The 14795-nt window shown below is 33.0% G+C and overlaps 1 protein-coding gene across 1 annotated transcript; it reads right to left on the reverse strand.

The window, feature by feature from the left end:
- Nucleotides 1-6761: 6761 nt before the first annotated feature.
- LOC123714626 (mannose-1-phosphate guanyltransferase alpha-A) lies at nucleotides 6762-14425 on the reverse strand. The gene is made up of 9 exons (XM_045668979.1): nucleotides 14012-14425; nucleotides 13464-13662; nucleotides 12971-13139; nucleotides 12249-12460; nucleotides 11221-11311; nucleotides 10154-10312; nucleotides 9080-9200; nucleotides 8147-8290; nucleotides 6762-7262 (listed from the first exon to the last, which is right to left on the reverse strand). The coding sequence occupies exons 1-9, from the start codon at nucleotides 14049-14051 to the stop codon at nucleotides 7162-7164; spliced, it is 1236 nt and encodes a 411-aa protein (XP_045524935.1). The 5' UTR covers nucleotides 14052-14425; the 3' UTR covers nucleotides 6762-7161.
- Between the last annotated feature and the right edge of the window lie 370 nt (nucleotides 14426-14795).

Here is a 14795-nt window from a genome sequence, read left to right on the forward strand (position 1 = left end):
TTAAACTAAATATAACTTGAATTGTAAATAGATATATTTTAATTCATTATGTTAGGGTTTATTGTATTGATAGAGCAATGTTGGCCTAGTGGCTTCAGCATGCGACTCTCAACCCTGAGGTCGGAGGTCCCAGCTCCGGCTGCGCTCCAATAGACTGCGCTCGAACGGTGAATTAAAACACCGTGAGGAAACGGGCTTGCCTGAAATTAAAAAAAAAGTCGACGGCGTGCATGCGTGCACAGAAGGCTGATCACCTTCTTGCGTATAAGATTAACAAATGGTCATGAAACATATACAGAAATCTGAGGTCTAGACCTATAAAGGTTGTATCGCCATTGATTTTTTTTATCGTGTTTACAAGAGACATTAATGTAGATACTAGAGTTGGGACAAGTGTATAATAATGCAACAATGTAGATTTTATATTATAGGTTATTAATTATAAGTTATTACATGATTGTTATACAAATATAACTTTTGAGTCAATTAAATTCATTGTAGAATTGTAGGCCGTTGTAGAAAAACCAGTGACATTACAATCTTTGGATCAGGCCTTAGATTTTTTTATCTGTTGTTTTTTCTAATGGGTTTTTTTTTATATCAGCCTTCTGTTCCTGCTCCTGTGACACGCAGTCGACTGTTTGGGTCCAAAACATCTTTTTTCGCACTCCTCTACTGCTTCATTTAAGAATAGGTTAAAACAACTATTCGAGTAGTAAACCTTGTATCTTTCTTCTTATTTTGGCAACTAGTATATCTGTCGTTCTACTGATTTATAAACTTTGTATTGTATTGTCTACGTAAATATTTTGTTCTGCTGTCATGTCATGTTTTGTTTTGCTTTATATCTTATTTTTTTATCAGTGAAACTTTTTGTGGATATTTCCAATGCTTTAATTTTATGTTTATATTTCTTTTCTGACTTATACTTTTAGAGATGTATCTGTTTGTTTCCCAAATGAATAAATAAATCATACCAGTTTCCTCACGGTGTTTCCTTCACTGTACAAGCGAAAGGCAAATGTGCACATAGACAGCTACAGTCAAAATCTATTACAACGACATCGAAGGGACTACTGATATTTGGTCGTAAAAACACAGCCGATGACGTTGTTATGAATAAAAAATATGATTATTATGGTATATAAGATACAGATATCAATTATTCCACGTCATTAAATTTGTATCGTAGGCAACCCTACTCATCGGCAAAGAAGACAGAGGGTGTACGCAGAGAGAAAATGCCGGAGTACAAAACTCTCGATACTTTTTTAAAATATCAAATCATCATAACACTTATTTAAAACAAATATCGCAAATTAATTACAAGTAGCCTGTCTAGTACAAGTCCCAGGCCATTTTATCAAATACATAATCATTAACTTTGAAGTAAGCTTTATACACAGCTTTACTTTAATACGTCTTTAATTTATTAAAAGGCAGAGATAAAAGAGACTGGGATTTTATTAAAGAAAAAGATCTCTTTTCCCATAAAAGAACCTAATTTACCTATTGATTACCAATCAATTCAACCGGGACCTTTGATTTTGGTCAATTCAACCGGTATGTATGTTCTAAACGATGTCGTTTGAAACAGTTTTGACTGTAATTCCATTGCGACAGCTGGGGTTCGAACCTACAGCCAATGAAGCCACTTTGTCAACACTGCTCTGAATCTAAAGAATATATAGTTATTTTTATATAACCTAGTGTGTCCGTATCTGAACCTTAAGCGTTCCTCCAATTTGCACCAATCAATGGGATTTACAGGGCAAATAAATTTTGCTATAATGGTGAATGAATCGCAAGGCAGACAACGTATGAAAGAAAAGAAAAAAAAACATTTATTCAGCCACACTACATCAATTTCACATTCCTAGTTAGAATACAATTCTAAAAAATAATATAAAAATAAAAAGAATGTAAGACTCTCGACATTTGCCGATATTCAATGGTCCTCGGGCCACGGAAGATCTTAAAATTATGATAATAATTTTTGATATTTTAGTATTACACACATCCCTACTACATGCATTATTAGAATTACCTATATGCAATCCAGTTTTTTCGCTATCACGGTTAGCAAGCTGTTGGGAATACCCCGGACTTGCCAAACAAGTACTGTTATTTGTATAAACAGTCAGCAAGCAAAATACAATTTATTTTCAATTATACTAAAGCGTTGCATATTGTTTAGAAAACATATAATCATATTATCCATATAGTAGCTATTATAAAGAAACAAGTATGAATGGCTAAATCATTGTTCAATTTTCATTATTACATTTAATGTAAATATATTTACCACTAGAAACGTTTAACTGAAAAACTTTAATACGGTGAAATGAGACTGTTTATGTTATTATTAATAAAGGGTCGGCAAATATTGTCGGCAACGCAGTTGCGTTCTGGCAATGTGACTATCCATGAGCGGCGCCACAGGTTACATCAGGTTTTCCTCCTTAATAAAAAAAATACTAACCTTATATTTAGTTACGTCTCTGAATACGATATTATTTGATAATATTAACCACAACCGCGTTTTAAACGGTACAAATATAATCACTTATGAACGAGAATCAAGACAGCCAAATTTCTAATTTATTTTTAATACGTTAAAACTACATTACTATATTATTGGGATTATTAAAAGACTTAGATTATATTAAATAAACATATAAGTGCACAACTGTTTTTGGAACAGGGGAATTACTGCTTTTAATTTTATAAGGAAAACGGACTTACGAGCTTTAGATTTCACTAATGTAATTAAAAACTTTAAAAACCTCATTTGCATATACAATTTATATGTAATAAGTGAGTGAACAAAAAACATATAAAGTATAGGTAAAAGTACTTCGAAATTAATAATAATACTAAGTAGAAAAATAATGGTGTTAAACAAAACTTGAGACTTGACAAAAATGCTACCAAAGAAATTCCATAAATATTTTTTGGTAACTGACGCGCCAATTTTTGTAAAAAAATTAGTATTTATTATTTTTTAATTTATTTTGGCAACTGTACCACATTCCCTTGACATATGGTGCAATTTTATTTTTTTCAACATTTGTTTTTTTTTAATTTATTCATTAAAATGATTTGACGCCTTGTGAAAAACAGATCCTCTGGTATTTTGAGGTGCTGCAACGTAATATGACTCATACGACCGGCAAAGTCAACAATTGCCGGTATACATTTGTATTATGTAAATGCTTTTTAAATATATATAGTTGCTTACAAACATTTCCACATGGCTACTAACCGTAAGACTACATAAATATTCGATATTAGCGACAAAAAAACGTATTGTAAGTTTCCTTCGCGTCAAAGTATACAAAATTATATAACAGCCAAGATTCATTTTTTTATTTAAAAAACTTATTCAATACAATTAAAGCAATAAATTTGCCTCAACTAATACTAATGCTACTAATACTACAATTACAACTTATACAATTGAACAAATGACGTCAAATGATTCGACATGGTCTTAAAGTGCATGTTAAATTATGCAGTCATTAAAATTATATACGTTTCATTAATTTTTCGAAGACGGCGCGTCGGTAAATCTTTTTTTAAACACATGAATTACCGCATTCGTGATTTAGAAGTGGAGAACCGAGGCGAGACAATATTGCTTTAAGTTAAGCTAAATCTATTTGTAAAAGGTACGAGAAAAACCAAAAATCTAAAAGCTATAGAGAAATAGTAGTAACGATACATTTTTGAATGAATAAAAAAAATTAGAAGCGAGGGCGGTTGTTAGAGGAAAGTTCAAATGTACAGATACCGGCAAGCTTCTTGAGCATTAAACAAGGGAGTGGGGGAAAGTTTGCGCATCGTACACAGCGCGGGACACAAACGTCAACTGATTTACCAATCACGCGATCGTCACGTCACACTCCCGCTGCCTCCCATTTGTTCAGGATGTTTGCCGGTATCTGTACAATCAGATAACTCGCTATATATGTCATGGCTGGAGCATGTCAATGTATACATAGATATACAACATACAATTAAAAATATTTCATATTATATAAATATTGTAATTTATGATCGACGCATTAAATTTAATATTTTGTTACTATTATCCTTTAACATAATAAAACTAGTCATGTGGTCAACTAAAACCCATTGTTGATTCGCTTTTAAAAAATGCTCTTGACAATTCAAAGAAATTGTTTTACGGTTCTGATGACCATTGATAATTATTGCGTGATTCTAATTAGACATCAAAAGTACGCTATCTTTCCATTGAGGATCTAAAAAAGCCTTGGTTGTAACCTTGTTATAATAAAATTATAATGAACTTCTGAGGATTTATTAATCGGCTCAGTCGAAATTTAGTACTAAGGTATATGCATAAACTATAAACTCTATTAGCAGTTTTTTTTACTCTATTTTAATTAGAGTAAAAAATAATATTATGGTCTATTGGGCCTCGTCTTAATAAATATATTATGTCATGGTCGCAACAAACAGTCTCAGTCACCGGCATGCCTAAGCACCAAAAGTCGACGGCGTGTGTCAGGCTCAGAAGCCTACGTTCTAAATCTTCAAATGATCACGAAATAAATACCAAAATCTAATATCCGGACCAAAAAAGTGGTAGCGCCATCTAATAGTGTTTTTTTAAGGTAGGACACATCATAAAAGAAACATTTTTACTTACCAAAGTAATACTAAGGTCTCAATTAAGATATTTAAGTACGCATGTGAATTATTAGCTTTGCGCGTACCCACAAGAGGGCCCTGAAAAAACAAATCTGTACAGTTTTACGTTACCATTGAATACGAACTAGTAGTAAAACTACTGCTCTTTAATATGTCCAAAAAATTGTTCTCGTGTAATCTAACAGATGAGAAATATATAATGTATAGGTATGTCGGAGCAATAACGTGCTTAATGATATGTTATCAAACTATGTTATAACATAGGCTGTAGGCTATAGCCTACAGGAGTTATAAATGTTAGTTAAATCAGTCCGAAACGTTATACTAGTCGTTCTATTTGACAATGCGACTAGATTTAAAAATTAACGACCATTCAGTTGTCGATAGGATAGTCATTAATATTAAAAAGTATTTTTTTTTTATAGTGCTTTGTCATTTCAAAAGATGGCGATTATCATGGTTACGTTAAATTTTTATGCGACACTACAATTACTGTGCTTTGACCAAATCATTGCTGAAAGTTCTTTATAATTGTTTCAGCGAGAAAAAATTATTGTCGTGGTAATTGTGTAACAAGGCGACTTCCAACCAATCTCAAAACAATGATAGGGACAATAACGAGCCATTGCCTCCTTAATAAACATCTTTTTGTTATAGGCGCAACAGAAAGCCCTTCATCCCAATTCAAAGTCATCTACGTAGTCCTGGAATGCGAGGCTGTGGCTAAACAACGTACAAAAATCCAGTGAGGTCGCTCCGTCAAGCCTGTGAAGTGCCCAGGAGACTTCTGTGCTTGTGGAAGGAGCTAGGCTGGCTAAATTAGCCAGGACTTAACGCACAACGGACCAATTATGAGTCTGAGAGCGGAAAATGAGTCCAACCATACCATACCATGTGGTGGTAATTTATTAGTCAGAAAGCTTTTTTATACACAATAACAGGATATTCAGGTAAAATAAAGTGCATGTGTTGTGGTTGTGGGCAGCCAGTCTCTACCTTTTGACATGTTAACTATATTTTAGGATTTCTATATAACACAAATTTATAAATAAACTCTTTTGCACGATAAGAAAATTTTCTGTATCATTGGACTAGTTGACAAGATATTGTTTGAGATTTTTAGTGAATGTATGTAATGTGAGTTTTGATATGATAGTGATAATTTTGATTTAAGATAGTGGTTAAAGATGAAAGTACCTCGGAAGGAGAAAGCCATTAAAGCAAGAACTGTATTTCTAAATACAGTGTAAATACAATATAACGACACTTATGGCGTTACAGAGAGTTGTCGTTAAGTGGAGAGAAGAAAAACGTATAGAACGTATACCTATTAGTCATGGTCAACAACAGTCTACACGTGCAAGCAATCCCAATTTGTAAACAAAATAACGAATTTCTTAGATAGTTCGTATGCATGATGCCGACAGTCGAGTTTATTGCGGGCTAGGATAATAAATCGACAGAGGACAGCACACAGAACAGACGGGACACAGCTGCGCAAGTTTTACTAATTTTAGCAACTTAAAAAGTCCTTTACTCAATTCTTGTCGTTATTGAGAATGGATGTAGATTATATCATTGTATGGAAGACAAGCTAAACCAACCAAAGCCAATTGATTTCGACGCTTTAGGGAGTTCGTCGTTAAACCGATACAAGGAGTATACTGTATATATTGTTATAGCTTAAACCATTTTTAAAAAACCTTTTAGGGGCCTCAGGTTTCTGATAAGTGTTCAATTGTTTTTTCTAAGTAGGTGGTCAGGCTTTTGACGGACACACGCCGACGACTTTTTCTCTCGATATATTTTCAATTTTTTTCACCGTTCGAGAGAATATTAAATGCGCACATAAAGTCCATTGGTGTACAACCGGGAATTAATCTAAGACCAACATTACTCTGTCTGTTAAACGAGGCTATAACATTGTTTATCATTAAAAAAGGATTTAATGAAAATGTAAAGGAAATTGAAATAAAAAAGGAATAAATCAAATTGTGCTTTGTTTTTAAGATTATTAAGATTTACAAGTATGAAACAATGACAATTCCTTAACGATACATTTTATTTGTATATAATTAAGAACTGTATCTTAAGGTAGATATTATAAATAATTTTACATATACTTGATTAATGGCAATTAATATGCAGTCTCGTTTGTTTTCCTTTGGTGCAAAATATACAAAAATTCAATATAAAAACAGTAAAAATTTCATCTATAATTCTTGACGTATATCTCTTAGAAGTCATACAAACAACTTTCAGCATATAAAAAATATATATGAAGGTATTTGATAACTTTAAAAAAATACACCTTAAACATATAAACTCCTTCTTCGATTTTGAAATTGCTTAAATCTGACTCAATCGTTTTGCGTAATGTGAAAATTAAAACCGAAAGACAAAACTATGGCGCGTTGCGTTGCATTTAAAATTATATTAATTCATAGTCAATTCCTTTACAAACGCTGTATAAAATAAACTGGACTATAATATTATTTCGTTCTTATAACTGCGATTAAGCTGTTTGTGTGGTAAAACTATTGAGTTCAGGAGAATCCTCTCTGCTGGAACTGTTACACCTGCACCTAGAATTATTAATAACAAATTATAATAGATTTCATACTAAAACATAGTAAGGGAAAACACAATTCATATACATGTAAAAAATTAACGCTAAGCAGAATTCGTGTGTTGGGGCACACGTGTTGGAAGGCTTCTTTGGTGTAACAAGAAAAAATCTTTACAAAATTCGTATTCTACGTTTGTAGAAAAAACGACACTAACAATAGAAAAAAGGTATTTAAAACATGGAAAGTTTCATTATAACGCATTATTTAGTTTTGAATCAATTTCAATAAAGTTTATTTAAATATCATAAAAAAAATATTTCCACAGAATTAAAGAAATGGACATTTTTTATTTTAATGTTGACTGTGCTAACTTCAGGGTGTCGGTTTCTTGTGACGGTGTGCGGGTGTCGGTTTTTTGTGACGGTGTGCCCGCGCCAAAAGAAGCATAACTTTAAAAATATATGTAGCATATTTTTTTTTGATTACTGCCATTCGTAAATAAATAAATTTTAAGCAACCTGTGAAGTTATATATCATCCAATCATGCTGAAAAGAAGTACAATATTGGCCATAAAGAGGTGGCCGCATGTAGTCCGAAATCAAATGAATATCAGACGTTTTATGTATGTAACATCTTAATAAATACAGATAACACAACTCTCTCTACAGCTACAGCTCGATACTTTTTAACATTCAACACCTCTTGTCTTCAGTCACACGGAAAAATTTAAATTTAAAATTACGTAAAATAATAAAACATAGCTTCAATCTGGTAAAAAAGTGTTTTCTGTAAATATTTTTTTTTACTAACAACCCCACTACGGGTTTTTTCAAGTCGTAAAAATGTCAGTTTTGACAGAAATATGATAATTTTTGTATTAGGACCTTATATCACTTACCTAGTATAGTGACGGAAGGATTAAGACGTCCATCGTTATTGAAAAGGGGAGTGTTATCCATTTTCGCGAAAGGTTTATTCGGATCAGGATCCGATGGGGTACCCTCGACCCTGGACCATTCCCCAACAGACGAATCTTGACCCACTGTAAGGGTTTCAATACATTATAAATGTATGAGGTTAACGCAGTAACTCATGAATATAGTGAGTTGGATATCAGTAGAAATAAAAAATACAACCCAGAAATACCTTCGGAACTTGCCTGTTTTAGTTATATAATGAAGGTTATCAAAAAGTTTTCCATTGTATTTGTGTATGAATAAATATAACAGGTAATGTTATGGTCCAAGTTTGACTTGAAATTTTTACGAAAAATAAAATCAGTTAAGTAAGATACATTATAAATCATCATCATCATCATAAAAAGATGAATATTTTGGACACGTTTTACGTAACACAAAAAAAGCTCTACTCATCATAGGCAAGGTAGAAGAAGACATGGCAGCAGACTGGACAGGTCAATGGCTTGGTGAAAGCACCAAGTCATTGTTTACAAACGCAACATCCAAATTAATACTAGCCTTGATTTATTTATTCTACCTTAACAGTTACAACTAATTCGATAGAACGTCAAAATACCTGATGGTGGCCAACCTTCGAGATGGTACTACAAGAAGAAAAGGCAAAAGTTCGCCCCCGCCTGTACCCCAAATTACTTTCTTTCACTTAGCACTCGCGCGTACGGTGAAAGAAAACATCCCCAAGAAACCATAAACCCAAGAAGTAGGCGTGTGTCAGTCACAGATGGCTAACCTACTTGTTTGTTTGATAAGATACACAAATCTGAAGACCAAGGGTGATTGTCATACTGGCTCAATATTTTGCACATTAAAAACAAAACGTAAAAATCGATAATTAATCTAAGTACACTCACCGACAGAATACATAACAAGCGAATGTTCATGTACAGTCGCGTTGTTAAGTACTATTGACTCTTTGATCCTCACTCCAGCCTTTATCGTCACTCCTGCGCCGATAGATACATTGGGTCCTATCTAAAAAAAGTATATAAAAAAGTGATTTTCAATCCTTGAAATTGTATGTTTTTCCCCCGGAACTAAACCTAGGTCACTAAACGTTATTCAGTTTTAGGTCTAGTTCTCAGATTTCTGTGTCTGTTTTATAATCATTTGTCAATGTAAGTTATTTCGACTATGTATTTGCGTGTTGATCCCACGAGAATGTAAGTGCGTGCTCCTATTTCACCATGCCTCCTGCTGATAGAGGATCTTTGACAATCTGAGACAAATCTTTGCTTTTAATTTATTTTATTATTATTTATTACTTAAGATGTCATGTGGACCATGGTGTAATGGTTGCAGCTCCTTACAAACGCTGTGTAAAACTAAAACTTGTCAATTAAAAAGAGTGGCGGAGAGTTTATTGCCAGTTCTTCTCTTCCGTTCTACGCCCTTGATTTGAGAACCCGCAGTAAATGTAGAATTAGAAGCATTTAAAATATATTTATTTTTTATTGACGTTCATAAGTGTGAATATGAATGAATAAATGATTTTTGATTTTGACTTTGACAATCTAATACACATGTAGGTGATCAGCATCCTGTGCCTGACACACTGACTTTTTGTGTCTAAGGCAAGCCCGATTTCCTCACGATGTTTTCCTTAATTCGAGCGAATTTTGGATGCGCACATAGAAAAAAATTCCTTTGTTTCACAGACGGGGATCGAACCTACGACCTCAGAGTTAAGAGTCGCACGCTGAAGCCACTAGGCCAACACAGCTCGTAAATAAGTTACCAAATATAATAATAATATATAAAATACTAGTAAATTACATTTTGCGTTTTATTTGTAATTACCTAGTATCAACTCAAACAGTATGCATCTTTTTCTATACTAATCATCTCAAGAACCACGATTTACTATTACGCTAATAAATTAATAAACGGAATAAATATAAGTTATTTTATGTAATTCATATACTTACTACAGCAGTACTATGAACAATGGCAGTGGGGTGTATGAACACATCGGGCAGTATCTTACACGGGGCGTCGCTCGACTTATTTTGATGTAATTCTAGATAGTGCCTGTTTGCGTATATCGCTGAACCAGCGGTCTTCACTTGAGACCACCAATTTGTAACCTAAAATATAAATTATTAACTAAAAATCGTATTCATTAAAAAATTTTCTCCACATCAACGTAATACTGACAATTTTTATTTTAATAACAGTGTATATTTGTAATAATCGCATTACAAGGGAAACAATAAATCAATGGCGCTACAGCCTCTTTTTAGGTCTGGGCCTCAGATTTCTGTATCTGTTTCATGATCATTTGTCAATCTAATAAGCAAATAGGTGATCAGCCTTCTGTGCCTGACACACGCCGTCGACTTTTTGGGTTTAAGGCAAGCCGGTTTCCTTATGATATTTTCCTTCATCGTTCGAGCAAATGTTAAATGCGCACATAGAAAGAAAGTCTATTGTTTAAAAGACAGGGATCGAACCTACGATATCAGGGATGAGAGTCGCACGCTGAAGCCACTAGGCAGCACTGCTATCTTTTACAAGGCATACACATCTTTATACAGCGTTTATTTAATAAGACATTTCTTTAATTGATCCATCATCATGTACCACTTTCAAGGCAAATGAGAGATTTATTTAGTATTGTCTTTTGTTAAAATAGCTTTTGTGTGTCTATGTATTATTATTAAAAACTTATAATTATTTACATAATTTTAAATTTTAGTTTTTTTTCAGACATTTCTCGTGGTAATTTTTAAAATTTAGAATTATGTAAATAATTATAAGCATACATAGCTTTAATCCGTTCAAAAAGTGTTTTTCTTAAGAGATTTATTTATTAAAAAAATGTTTAACTAAGCCACAAGGGCTGATGAGGGAATATACACAAAGCTGTATTTAAATTGTACATCTATTAAGATTTAATATCCGAGATTTTAAGCTTTCGACATAACTATCGATAAAGAAAAATGGTTAGTAAAACAGAGAGGCATGTACTCCATATGTATTAAAATATTCAAACCTGTAGTGCGTACAATTTGTGAGTTCCTGCAAGTTGAGACAGCACATCTTGTTCCCAGGACATGTATTCAGGACCTCCATGGCCATTGGCACTGTAATATTTAAAGCAACATTAAAACTTGTCCGCTTATAAAAGAGGAAAACTATTTCGCTGAATAATTGTTCATAGACAAATGAACCTTGTCTTATCTACGTAAGACCCTAATTTGAATGGCAGATTTAATTGAAACATCAACGTCCAAGTGAATCAATAATGTTAAAGAACAAATTAATGTTAGATTTTTAGAAATAGGTTCTTTAAAAATTGTTTGCAATAGTTTTAACCTCCTTCAAAAAAGAACATTATAAGTTTTATGTTTAAAAAGAAAGTGATATTATTGGAATGGAACTTGCGTTGGAAGCTATGAGACTTGTGTCCTAGATTTTAAGCGTCTTTATATTATGTGTGGAGCAGTATTCGCCTAGTGGCATCAGCGTGCGACCCCTGAGGTTGTAAGTTCGATCCCCGGCTGTGTTCCAATGGACTGTCTTTCTATGTGCGCATTTAACATTAGCATCGAACGGTGAACGAAACCGGATTGCCTTAGACCCAAAAAGTCGACGGCGTGTGTCAGGCACAGAAGGCTGATCACCTACTTGCCTATTCAATAAACAAATGATCATGAAACAGATACAGAAATCTGAGGCCCAGACTTAAAAAGGTTGTAGCGCCATTGATTTTTCTATATTATGTGTATATCCAAAATGTATTTTGTTTATCCATAAATTTCTCAACAATTTAGTTTTATCAAGATGAGGTTGTTTCCATAATAAAGATTCCATCTTCATGAACTTTGGTATAGATTTACTCCCTTAAAATTAAAGACTTAATCAATGTTTAAACTAAATTACATATTTATATTGTGTTACAAAATAAACACAATTTGACAGAAAGATACAAAACAGTAGTTAAAGTGCAATTAGACAGAAGAGTGTTAAAATATTCGTTTTTATAGTTTAGTATATTTTAGTAGTTTTCTAATAGTTTACCTATAAAATCTATCCTGTTTTCTCTGAAATGCTTCAGCCATTACTTGGAACACTTGTAATGAACAAACATACACTCCACAATTTATTAAAGTTGAAACATAACTGTTAGGCTTCTCTACATAATGTGTTACAGCATTTGTGTTTGTTTCTCTGACCATACATCCATAATATACAGACTGTTGCCTTGTTGCTTCTGTGCCCATTATTGTGACCTAAAAATATGTATTGCATATGTATCACATTCCTTTTGTTTACTATTATAGTTCATGTGACCAGTAACCAGTTATCACTCGCAACTTTGTAAACTGTTGATAAATTGTGAAACATACATCTTGTATATGTAAATAATATTATTAAATTTTGCACCAAATTATCTCTGGTTAAACTAAAAATGTTTCAAGTTTATTGTAGTTTGTTTATTTAATGTATTTGTTTTCAAGAAATATGAAGGTGCAGATGAAACAGATACCCCAGGGGGGTACCACACGAGCTCGCGTTGGAGAAAGAAGAAAAGACAACAATTAGGCTAGCAACACACATGCGAGCCTTCTGGAAATGTGAGTATCCATGGGCAGCGGTATCACTTTACATCAGGTGAGCATCCTGCCCATTTGCCTCCTATTACATTTAAAAAAAAGTTATTTAACTATACACATATTTAATAGGTTGCAAATGCAATTTTCTTTAAATTTATATCCTCTTATAAACATTATAAAACTTACCAAACCATCTGGCTTTTCATCATGGAACTTCCACAACTTTTTTAAAGGAAAATCTGCACACACATCACCATTTAATAGGAAAAATCCAGTGGGATTACCAGCTCTTACTTGGTCCCTAAAATGATACAAGCCACCTCCTGTGCCTAGTGGCATAAATTCATAGAGGTATCTGGAATATTATTATTAAATTTTGTAATATTTACTAGCTAAGTTAGTTATTTATACTATAAGCAATTCTAAAGTAGTCACCTAACTGTAATTAACACAATACTTAATATTCAACAGTAGCTGATCTTTATATTTAAATATGAAAGTAATTACATTTGCAACATTAAAAAATGAAAGTAGTCATTTGTATAATACAGAATGTAATGAATTATTTTATTTAATTATAATATTATTATATTATAATTAATGAAAGAGCAGTACAAACATGTTTACCTATCCTATTATTTTCGATTTTCTCAGATCATATATTATTTATAGTTCACACCTTATAATCAAGCGATACTCTTTCTGCATATCAGCAACAAATTGGGTCATTACAGTAGTTGGGTAGGACCCAATTATCAATATTTCCTTACATTCCTCTAGTTTAGCACATGCTGCAATGTGATGCTGAATCAATGGTAAACCCGCTAATGGAAATAGAGGCTTGGGGGTGTCCAGTGACAGGGGCCGAAAGCGAGTTCCTGAAATTATAAAAGATCCAATAATTATATACTAATGCAATCATGGTTTAGGCTAAATAAATAGATAAAAATGTGTTAATTGATTTTAAGTACATTTGTACATTTGGGAACTCCAAGGAGATCCAAGATTAACGGTAAATGCAGTATCACACTGTAACAATATACTATCTGATAAAACTCTCTTCAGTGGAATTAGAGCGACACACTAAAATACAAACCTTTTTCTACAAATAGTACTGTACGGTATAGTATTTACATTATAAAATAATTATTATTGTACATCACAGTTACAAATGAATACCGCTTAATTTTGAAGAACACCGGACATACTTTTGGAGTGCTAACTTACCTTTTTGTGGTCCACCAATAAGTATTACTGCCTTGAGCATTTTTATAGACAAATACACTTTATTGAACTGATATTCAATGTTTACTACTACACTTTATTAAGATAACATCTAATAAGTACTGAATTTAAATTTTAAATCTTAAATATGACGTGTAAACTTTTAAATACGTCAATATTCTTGAACAGACTATGATTCAAAAGATTGTTTTTGACAATGTCAACTTACTATCAATCAAATGATAATAATTGATAACAACTAAAGATTGTTATGGATGTTGTGCCACTATGTGAATAATTGGCTGGATTGGATTAAGAGCGTTTGACAAAAGGTAATATTCAGAAACGGGACACAGTAGACAACGCGAACTATGACTGAGGTAAGGTAGTTAGTCAGACTTAGCGCTTGGTCTCGTTTCTGAATCTTACCAGACACTGCGACAGGAAGGCCCGCTAACGCAAATATAATTTGTATGTATTTGATGGATCACATGATAAAGCGTATCAATGCCAGATAATAATTAATAATTAGATATGTAGGATTAGGGCGGTTACAGACTAGCGTATTTATCAACGCGTATACACTTCAGTTGAAGCGGGTATGCTGAAACGACCGAAACTGACGCGCGTTAACTGGCACATCTCGGCGAATTCTCTCGAACCGATAGTGGCGTCGTGTCAGTATCAACATGGATACTGAAGAAGAAACATTGCTATTTTCTTCTACGAGATTAGAAGTTAGAAGCGCGTCAACGTTCATACGAGTTGAGCGTGTACCAAAAGACGC

Source organism: Pieris brassicae, chromosome 9 (genome assembly GCF_905147105.1).
Source record: "Pieris brassicae chromosome 9, ilPieBrab1.1, whole genome shotgun sequence".
NCBI lineage: Eukaryota > Metazoa > Arthropoda > Insecta > Lepidoptera > Pieridae > Pieris > Pieris brassicae.

Coding starts and splice junctions, on each gene's coding strand:
- LOC123714626 (XM_045668979.1), bottom strand. CDS start 14,051: ATGCTCAAGGCAGTAATACTTATTGGTGGACCACAAAAAG. Junction 12,461..12,970: donor ATGAAAAGCCAGATGGTTTG/GTAAGTTTTATA, acceptor ACATATTTTTAG/GTCACAATAATGGGCACAGA. Junction 9,201..10,153: donor TTGTTCATAGTACTGCTGTA/GTAAGTATATGA, acceptor TACTTTTTTTAG/ATAGGACCCAATGTATCTAT.